Source organism: Haemorhous mexicanus, chromosome 5 (assembly GCF_027477595.1).
Source record: "Haemorhous mexicanus isolate bHaeMex1 chromosome 5, bHaeMex1.pri, whole genome shotgun sequence".
NCBI lineage: Eukaryota > Metazoa > Chordata > Aves > Passeriformes > Fringillidae > Haemorhous > Haemorhous mexicanus.
The window spans coordinates 25,108,133-25,118,844 of NC_082345.1; the positions used below are offsets into that span (position 1 = coordinate 25,108,133).

General features: G+C 42.0%; 1 protein-coding gene across 2 annotated transcripts; it reads right to left on the reverse strand.

Annotated features, from left to right (window-relative positions):
• Window positions 1-1,003: 1,003 nt before the first annotated feature.
• IFT27 (intraflagellar transport 27) lies at window positions 1,004-10,692 on the reverse strand. 2 transcript variants are annotated; one of them, XM_059846339.1, is made up of 9 exons: window positions 10,565-10,676; window positions 10,355-10,456; window positions 6,901-6,980; window positions 5,782-5,841; window positions 5,062-5,121; window positions 3,997-4,114; window positions 3,573-3,682; window positions 3,270-3,371; window positions 1,004-2,651 (listed from the first exon to the last, which is right to left on the reverse strand). In XM_059846339.1, exons 1-8 carry the CDS (start codon window positions 10,596-10,598, stop codon window positions 3,273-3,275), a joined length of 663 nt encoding a protein of 220 aa, XP_059702322.1. In that variant the 5' UTR covers window positions 10,599-10,676; the 3' UTR covers window positions 1,004-2,651; window positions 3,270-3,272. The 2 variants fall into 2 exon arrangements, with proteins under 2 accessions (XP_059702322.1, XP_059702323.1); XM_059846340.1 differs by lacking the exon at window positions 10,355-10,456 and having other exon boundaries at window positions 10,565-10,692.
• Window positions 10,693-10,712: the final 20 nt, after the last annotated feature.

Below are 10,712 nucleotides of genomic sequence, written 5' to 3' on the forward strand. Positions count from 1 at the left end.
ACAGAGATTCTGTGCAAACCCACAAGGACCAAAGGAAAGGTAAGAAGGAGAGACTCCAGGAAGGAAAGAAATGGTTTTGTCTAACCAAACAAGCAAGCAGGAAAAAGGACTACCTATCCATTAAAACCAGTTAAAGGCCTGTTTGTTTCCTTCCCCCTCTTTTGAAATTTCAATTCTGGTTGAGCTGGGTCTTTTCTGTGTTGTAACACTCATGCTGAGCACCTGCAGCACGGCACAGCTGGACAAAGCAGGGGAGCTGTAAGAAGACAACAAGCTTCCTGGTCAGCAGACAGGCTTTCTGTCTTCCTCCCACTGTTCTCCACAGCATCTGTAATTCAGACTGATGCTAAGCCTATAAGCAGCAAACACACATCCTCACTCTACAGATGTGACTGCCGGTTAGTAAACAGGTAGGAGAAACTTAATAACAGCTCCAGACTCTTACTCATCCTGCCGGTCCAGCTCACTTACTCACCACCCTGAACTCCTTTGCACAGAGACAAAACTATTTCCCATAATCTTCCCATGTTTGGCTCGCATGTTTTCTACCCCCTCTTCACTCCTAGACTCTACAACCAAGGTCACAATTAAGCCAGGAAAATAGCAACAACCACCACTTGCATCAGGCTGGTATTATATATCACATTAGCCAGGAAGGACAATATATTACACTGTTAAAATAGATTTGAAAGGGTTGAGATTGTTATTGTCAAACACACTATTCTGAAGGACATTAAACTGTGTCCACACTCGTGCTTGAAACAGTCCTGCAAAAAGCAAGTTGGACAACATGCTTTAGACACGACTTCTTTTCTAATTTTGGTTGTGGCCTTTGGAAGAGGGAAAGGGGCAGTGGGTGAATCCCTACTGTTAGCTAATTAGATCATACATTTCCTCTCTCAGGCAATACATCTTTCCCTGCATGGGCTGCATTTTTCTTCACTAACTTCTCAAAAGCAGCTTCCCTATAAATCACAAATCACCACTGCAAGCATTCCCTTAATGAGCTCCTCCAGCCTTTGCATTTATTTTATAAAACAGCATTCACCAATCTTCATCTTACAGGCGCATTTAAAGTGTTTATTTGAAGTTATGGGAGGTCCTTCAGGGCAGAGAGATAGACTCCCTCGTTAAAGATTGCACAGAATTAATTTTATTACATATTCCCAAGGCATTCTTCCCCCTAGATTCACCATGTCACAGGTGACATACACATTTGGTATGTTATTTTCAATATGAAAAAATATGTGTCATGTTTTGTGATCACATTGTCAATAGAACCAGAGGGAAATGAGATACCAAGTAAAAACAAACCTTCTTTAGTTCTTTAACTGGATCAGCACAGCATCCAAAATAGCTTTTATTCTTACTAGTCAGAGTAAGAATAAAAGGTGCAGATACCAGCACCTGCAAGGAAGAGTCTATATGGCCTATGAAAATCAACAGAAAACACCCAGGAGTAACAAGACAACCCATGCAAGATACAAATGCCTGTAATGCTAATCAGGTTCAAAAAGAGTGAGTCTTCTAGTTACCCTAAGTTCATAGAGAACTCCTTCCTTCTTTGGAGAAAGCAGGAGCTTTCCCAGCTTGTTATGTCATTTTTGAGTTGGCTTTTAGCAAAAGAACCTCTTGTTTTTACTTCTTATAGATTGAGCTCCTACTCATCCTCTTTAACTGGTATTCATGCTCCCTAGCGAGTTCTCAGCATTAACACACTGTTGCCAGTGAAATGAGGCCAGTGCTTCTCCAGATTCTTGAAGTGCTTCATAAAGTCTGCTACAACATCTGCAGCCATATTTCTTACATTCAATTTAATGTACTTTTCTTAGCACTGGGCATAAAAATGATTATAAACCACACATATAGAAGTCTTGAAACACAGATTCCTGAAAAGACTGCCTGAAAAATCACTCAGTGCTCAGTCTACAAACCTCAGCTTCCCTTGCCCAAGGGAGTCTAATCTTCATAATCGGGAAGATAATGGTTAAATTTTTGAAACTCTTGGTGTTAGGCTCAGTTACAAGCAGTACCTTACCACAGATGCTTTTGCATAGTGCATTAGCAAAGACTCTATACATTGAACATCAGTACTCCACACAATAGAGCAACTCTCTCTAGGCTTTTACCCCTTCTAATACGAAATTTCTAGCCAGACACAGCTGAGTCAGAGTAACTTAGCCAGGCTGTCTTTCATTTCCTTAGTCCTGTTTCCACTAGCAACATCAGAACCGTGGTCTTTTATCTGAAATTCAATGACAAGCGGAGAGACTTTAATAAGAGGACTCTGATTTTGAGATTGAGAACTGAACCTAAACAGAATGGTATTGCCAAATTCAGCTAACAAAAATGACGCAACAATATGCAAGATGATAAAGACATGAAGAAGAAAAAGTAATTTTTTATAAGTTTTAGAATCTTTAGAATAGAAAAGGTATTCTTGCAATTTCACTCCATTTCTCAGCTAAGCTAATTTGGATGTGCCTGCAGGAAGCCTTTCCTGCACACTTCAAGGGAGGTGGCAGCCTCTGGAGAACTCCTGTGACCTGGGACCAGCAGAGGGCACTGCGTCACCAAGTGACAGCGGCTGGACGCGACACAGCTCCCACCAGGCAGGGACAGTGAGCCACGCCGAAGGAAAGAAACAGATTCTGGAAATTAGAAACATGCATTAGTCACCAGCATATCAATCCTACAAATGATAAAGGCAACATTGTTAAAATTGGCCTCCAACTCTGGGTGCTCCTGGAAACACACCAAAATCCATCTTTGCCTCCACACATCTCAGTCTCCAGGTGTTGGTTTTAAGGCAATAAGCCTCCTCCTGAAAATGCTTTTCAAGGGGTAGGGCCAAATCGGTCCTGCCCTGCAGTATTTGCATCAAGGCTGGCTTAAAACGAAAAACATCCTGTCGGTTTCCTCTCTCCTCTTCCAAACCTCTAAATCCCTGCTTGTAGCAGCAGGAAGTCTGTTCAGACAAAAAGATATTAAAGCAAAGAGCTGGCAATTTCCATTCTGTCCTCCCCTTTTACTCTCCGCCTCCTCCAACCTAGCAGACTTTCAATGAGCAGAGAACCAAGTTAGAGGACATGAAAGGAATGCTGAGGTAGCAGCTTTAAAGAGAGTCTTTCTACTTGCCTATTTCTAGTTTATTTTGAATTACCAGAGGATGACCATGAAGTAGCAAATAGCTCATATTTCTTCTCTCTGTATTCAGTCGAGCAGGATTCTCAGTACTAGAAGAAGCTTAGAGGATAAATAAATCATACCAATCAGGCCAGTGAGTGAAAAGTTTCCACTTTCTCTTTGTACAGTTGGTGAAATAACTTTGCCAGGATGTGGAAAGGGGCCTCAAAATTTTTCATTTCCTTCTGTAAAGAAATAAGAAAGTTGTCAATTGCAGATGGAATAAGCATTTGACTATTTTTCCTCTGTTTCACCAAAGAAGGATTAAAACTGAGTTAGATGACAAACAAGATGAAGAGAGTCCCCAGTTATCCTTCTCTGCCTGAAAGAGAAGATAACTTTACAAACACCCCCTTGCACAGATGGTGAAAGGAGCAGATACTCACCACTGACATCTCACAGTATTCCAGGCCATGTTTCTCAGCCCACTCCTGTGCTTGTTCCTGCTCCACAACTCGACGATCAGCTAGGTCTGTTTTATTCCCCACTAAGACACCTAGAGAAAAAAAGACATGGAAGGAAAGAAAAAAAACCCAGCTCATCAATGCTGACTTGTAAGCCATAAATACTGGAATATTTGTAGAAGTAACTGAAGAAGTTGTAGGCGTGGCAAATAGTCTATAACTACCTAAAAAAGATTCCAAAAAGGAAACATATTCAAGCCTTATCTGCTTTTTGATAAAAGCAAAGGAGTTGGAGGAAGCCATGTCTGCCCCTGACTGAAAATAAATGCCCAATTCCTCAGCTCAGCAGAAACAACTGCTGTCCTACAAGAGAGGAGTAGATAACAAGAATCACACCCATTCTTACCTGGGATGTGCATCCCAACTGCTTGAGCCCTCAGCTTCTCCAACCATTTGTCACAGTTGTTGAAGGATTGCTCATTAGTGACATCATACACAAGGCACAGGACGTTGGGTTGTTCCCACTGCACAGCAAGAAAGGAACACTGTCAGCTCTAATGAAACTGATGCGGTCAACAGCCATGCTGTAAGCGTAGCAAACACAGCTGCTAAGATGAAAATAAAAAGCCTAACACCCGGGAATCCTATGCCCTGGCTGAGGTTTCACATTTCAATTGACCCAACTAAATCACTGACATTGGGAGAAGTGGTCTTGCTTTCCTCCCTAGTCCTGTCTGTGCAGCCCTGCCCCTTTACTTGTGTCAGCTCTGGCACTCATCTGATCCCCGGGGAAGCTGATTTTTCATGCTGAATCAGCACAAAATTAATCCTAGGTAAAAAGTAGAAAGGTTTTCTTCCAGTTTGAGAAGCTGAGCCAGCTTCTAGAGAAGACCCTTGCAAACCAGATCTAGTGGAAGTGTAAAAGTGGAATTGCTTTTGTAGGCAATGAACCATTAGGTTGACTTAGCCATCTTATGAAAGCTTACATCAATTAACTGATTCTGCTTCTCAAAATGAGATAACACAGTAGAGAACTGTGCAGGGAAGGTCACAAACATATGAAGGAAAAAACCCAAGGGCAGGATTATGCTCAAGGACAAAAATGAATCCTGTTGGATCAAACACATCACTGTAACACAAAAAAAACCCCTCCAACTGTTGAAGGTGCAGCAAAACAGATGTTTTTCTAAGAAATAAAAATAACTTTAAACAACAGTACACAGAAATTCTCAGTTAAAGTTTCCTATTTCTTTTGTAAGAAAACTGCCTATCTGCTTTCCCTTCTCTGGAAAGTATTTCTTCTAGTACTTACGCAAGTTTTAGAGAGGTAGAACAGGATGCATTGGCAACTGAGGTAATTATTCCCATTTACACTAAAGGCAAAGTTTTCTACATCTGCCAGACTGGGGAGCTCAGATCTTCAAAGCAAAAGCACTTCTTTGGAAGAAGAGGACTGTTACATAAGACTTACCAGTTTCTCTAGCATTTCAGAAAATAGATCTTTTCCTGCAGAGTCAAAAATGAAGAATTCCTGAAAGCGGAAACAGAAAGAAGGCTCTTGCCAAGAAAAATGCAGTGTAGGGAAAGGTTTTGGAAGTAAATACTGCAACTTGTAACTCCAACATTTTATTCAGTACAGCAGTGTCATGTCCCTAAGGGACAAATTCCCAGCACTGAGAAAACTCCAGATAGTATGAGAAAGTAAATAGCAATTTTTCAAGTATAAGCAGCAAAAGAGTTACTTCCAAGGCCCCAGGTCTAGTTTCCATCCCTATTGGAAACAGAATATGTGAAGTGAGACAGTAACTTCTGCTATTTATACAAAATTATATACATTCCATTAGTGGGAGTATAGGGCATTAAGGAAAAATAACAGATAAGCTTCAGCTTTTGTAGTTCCAAGAATCACAAACTAAACCTGAGTGCCCTAAAGGACAGAACAGAATCTCAACAAAGCTGGCAATAACTTTAGTTTAAAATGTTGTGTTGGATACAAGTATACAAACCCCACATTTTTAAGACTAAACTAACCCTGGAGTATCAGCAATTATACATGATCAGCCTCATTTCCTTAATGCAACTTAATTGCCCTATGAACATGCATAGTGATCTTCCACCAGAATGAGACTCGTGTGGGGCTTGAGCTCTGGATGGCTCTTTCTGACCCAATTTATGTCACAGAAAAACTCACCACACTATCACTTGTCTCTGGAACTGATACAGCCTTCACCAACAATTCTATGCCCGCTGTCTGTCAAGAAGAATCAGGAAAATGAGGATCAGGAGAGTTTTTAAGAGCCTGTCCAACTGCATACCAACCGTACATTGGATTGAGGCAATTCTTGTGAATCATTACAATTTCATCAAACACAGACCGCTGGAAACTCAGCAGTACTCCTCCTAGCTCTGGTAACCTAATCTCACCAATATGTCAAAGGCTCGTAGATTTGCTCAGCTGGGGGAAAAAGGAGGAGAACCAAAGAGATTTGCTTATTTACAGCTCAGAGTATTAGCTGAAGTCTTCAGGTCTATGTTCACTCTCACACTGCCACTCTAACGCACGCCTTAGAACGTTTTGCACTAACCATGTGATGAGCTAACATATGGGACTGAGATTATTTGTGCTTCTCCCACCTTTTATCTCATTCTGCTTTGTAGCTCATTTGTTTGTTCTATTTCTATCCTTAAATTCTGGTTTCCATCTTTATTTGAATGAATAAACATATTTTAGGGTTTTTTCCTCCACACTCATATTTTCCTTTTTTTATTTTACTTATATTTACTTTTATTTTTATCCTGCTTCTGATTAGTCATCACCATTGATTCTTACACTGAAAGGCTGCAAACTGTATCCTCTTCATCTGGGAACAGTTTCTGTAGATTATAATTATCTTGGGGCTATGCAGCACATCTTGGTGTTTGCACAGTGATAAGCGCACTGTCCACATCCACATTTAATAGTTGGAATTAAAAGCTTTCTCCTTCAGCAGTGCTTTTTCATAGAGTAGTCCCTAAAGGGGGAAGCTCTCTAACACCACAAAACCTTGTGAAAACATTGGTTCAGTAGGAAAATCACAAGATTAACTAAATTATTCTGCCTTAAGTTTCAACACCAGCACCTACATAATGCAGACTTACAGAATGTTAAATGCTTTCTCATCAGAATCTAAGGTGCAAGAAAGAAAACCCTCTAAGATCCCACCTTGAATGCCTCAATTTAAAATCGTATTTATTTTGTTCTAGGCCTCTCAGTTTTCCCATTCATCTTAGAAAAAATTTAGACAGCAGTCTGAGCCTGTTGTATTCTTACCAGTGTGTAGTTCTTCTGAAAATGAGCGCCATCACTGCGAAACATCTGGGCCAAAGCACTCTTACCCACAGCTGGATCTCCTGCAAAACCAAAACCATAAAATATTTTTTGTTTCATACTAGAGAATCTTATTTTTCCACAGCTCTAATACTATTACAGGTAAGAGCCCGGATGCTCTAACTCTGAATACAGGCAATTTAACTGTCACATGAAGCACAAAACCATCTAAAAGGTAATATCCACACAAGGAAATGAATATTGCCATTATGCATACTGGTGGCTGACATCTGATTTCTGACCTATGCACAACAACAAACAACTGCCAGATCAGGGTGGAACTTCTGTTTGTTCTAAAATTCATGCTTACTCCACAGCCCTTACCTAGGAAATAAAATTTCCCAGATATGTTATTATGTAGAGAAAACTACTATGTGAAGAGAGACTGGGCTTCCTAGGAGGCTATTTCTTCTCCTTAGGTTATCCATCTCCTCAGACTCAAATCCTTGTTGTATACTGAGACAAAGCTGCTTAAGCTGGTAACATTTCTCAATGAACTCTTCTTGCTGACCCTGCTAAGAGAGCAACTCTTGCTGACTCAATGCTGCTGGTGGCTCATTAGTCGCATCCTGAGCATAACAGAAGCAAATGTCAGAGAGAAAGCACACGACTGGAGAGAAGAGCCTGCTGATTCATCCCTGTATGGAAGGAAAAGCAAGGGGCTTTGGTTTTTTCTCTTCTAGAGCCAAGGCTTTCTGATATGGCTTGCACAACACTCCAGGCAAACCTGACAGCTGCCTGCTTTGGCCTGCTCTTACAAAACTCCGAGATTCAAAGCAATCACAGGATCACAGAGTAGAATATGCTGAGTTGGAAGGGACCCACAAGGACCACTGGGTCCAACTCCTGGCCCTGCAAAGGACCATCCCCAAGAGTCACACCATGTGCCCAAGAATATTGCCCAAATCCTTCTTCAACTCTGTCAGGCTTAGTGCTGTGACCCCTTCCCTGGGGAGCTGTTACAGAGCCCAATCACCCTCTGGATGAAGAACCTTTTTCTAATATCCAACCTAAACCTCCTCTGACACAACTTCAGGCCATTTCCTCAGGCTCTGCAGAACTCACATATGCCCATACTACTACATGAAAAAGATGATAAATCATAACCCTTTCTAAACACAGACTTAATGCTTCCAAAGAGCTTATAATTTCTCCACATAATGTCTCACTAGCCTGGATAGTTAAAAGGACAGGAGCCACTAATTAAAAACCTCAGTGGTTCAAGCTTTATCCTCAAAGGCACATTCATGGCAGCAAAGCCTGGAATACAAGTCTTTCACATTATGTTGTTAATAAATAAAGCCAGAAAGGAAGTATTTTACATTATGTTGTTAATGAATAAACAAAGAAAGGGATATATTTTTGACTCCCTTACAGCTTCCTAATGGTGTTTTGAAGGAAATTGGTAAAGCTCTCTGCTCACATACTATTACAGAGGAGGAAGGGTGTTTTGGATAGTGACAACTACCCCTAGATGCATTAACCAAATGTAGTTCTTGTTTAAACATTTTTAGCATGCTTGCTTACTTTGAGCTGAGTTGGGCTCATAATATTTAGACAGGAAAATCTGGTAAGTCAGCTTGTTTGTTCTCCGATCAGTTCAAGCCTGTGCGGAAGACAACACTCTGTTCTGAGTGGAAGCTATTCTGTATTTCAATAGACAATTAGATCTGTCTTTGTAAAATGAGATAGAGAGGCACACATTGCTCCAAACTGTGCAGGCATCAGCCAGCACAATTTTTTAACTAATGCATTGCCTTTCTTTCACTTGACAGCCCCAGGTGTTCTTTCCCTCTTTTTATTCTTTGCCATCCTCTTAAGCCCATCACACCAGTACACTTCCTCAAAGTAAATTTCCTTGCCCTTTTCAGTTTAGTCTGGTGCACCAGTAGTGCATCTCACAGTATATATTCTATCCATATTTCTGTTATTCTGCCAGAATCTGTAGAGTCTTTCAAAAATGCCTGCTACTGCCAGCTGTTTCTCTACAATGAAAACCTTTGTGTAGTGTCTCCACAGTAAGCTCAGACAACAGATCTTTTTGCTTTATGCCTGTAAATGACCCTTGAGCTAACACAGGAATCATCTCCTATTGTCAATTCAATAGTCTCTGTTTTGCTAATAAGAGCCCTTCTCCCCTGTTCTTTTTGACCTTGGTGTAGCTCCCAATTCTGTGTCACTGGCTCTTCATAACCATCTCCTTAGGTCCACAAGAGCTCCCAGTTCCATTTTGGATGGGTTTGCTCCTATTTATGTAATTGTGTTTTCTTGTTCCCTTTAGGTTGTTGGGGTTACTCATATCTTTGGTCCCTTTCACTATAGTGGCTTTTTCTGCAACAGAGAATCTATTTTTCCTGGTCTGCTTCACTAATTTATTATTTTTAATAATACATGGATATTATTGTGGCACATAGAAGAATGACATGGGATAGGACATTCCTGTTCTTTGTGCTGTGAACAGAATTGAAAAGGCCACTCCAGACCCAATAAGGATTAAGGACATAAACAGGCCATCTAAAGAGCACCTATGTGATTTTTAAATGGTTGTGGAATTGGTAACACTAAACAACGAAACTGGACAGACTTCAGCAAAGCCAGTATATTGGGAGCAGGAAACTTCCAAATTGGAAATGATGCCTATGTTTCAAGTGTAGAAGACGGGCAAGATATTCACGCTGTTCACAGCAGTAGAGCCACAAGGGAGATCAATTCTTTTGCCTTTGCCAACAACCACATCTGGCTTTATCTGAGTTGATGGTCAGCTGCTTCTGAGGTTAAAAAAGGCAAAAATTTTATTCTGGATGAAATAATTTGGAACTAAGAGTTAAACCTGGTAGTTGACTGCACACAAAGGTTTTATGGATTTGTGCTTTTGGCTGAGGTTGTACAGAGCTTCAATGTAGAAGGAAGGGAAAAAACAAAAAGTTTTTTCACAAAGTGCTAACAGCCAGCTGTACTCACTTTTAACATCTCCATAATCCATCCTGACCAAATAAAGTGGTGTTTTCACCTAATTTTTTTCTCAGGTTAGCCTCTAAATTGGTTGGGGGTAAAGATGCCACTGTGAAGTGCTCATGCTTCTACTCTGTTTAGGCTTTACCTTTCTATCATACTCAGAATCATCCTAATTTCTGACATGAAGTTTTCACATCAGCCCAAAGCAAGACTCACAAATAACGCAGGACTCAGTTGCCTACCCTGCTCCCTTCACGCTTTCTCCAGTCTCTGCGCCCACCTTTCCACACTGCAGAAATACTCTTTTTGGTTTGGGTTTCAGTCCTCTTTCTCAGATCCTGTCCTCGGATTTCAGCCGATCCAACTACACCTCACACCCTCCCTGGGCACTGCTCGACTCCACGTGCTATGCGGGGGCGGGTACCGAGTGCTAATAACACACCCGACTTCCGCCGTTCCCGTCCCCAGGCAGCCGAGGTCTCCCTTCTCTCCCATCGCCTCTTTCCCCACTTCTTCTCCGCCGGGGCGGCCGCTCGACGAGGGGCTGTGGGAAGCCAGGCCGTCTTCGCTGCCGGCCTCGCTCGACCCCACGGCGCCCGCTCTAGTCCCGTGTGGGCAGCGGGGCGGATGGTAGCGAGCGGGCCAGACTCACCTGCCAGCAGGCACTTGGCAGCGAGCTTCACCATCACGCCGGCCCGGGCCCGGACGGCGGCAGCGGGGCCGCCACCGCGCTGTGCCGAGGCCTTAGCAACCGCGTGGCCCTGGCAACCGAGCGACCACCCGCCCATCCTCATTGGCTG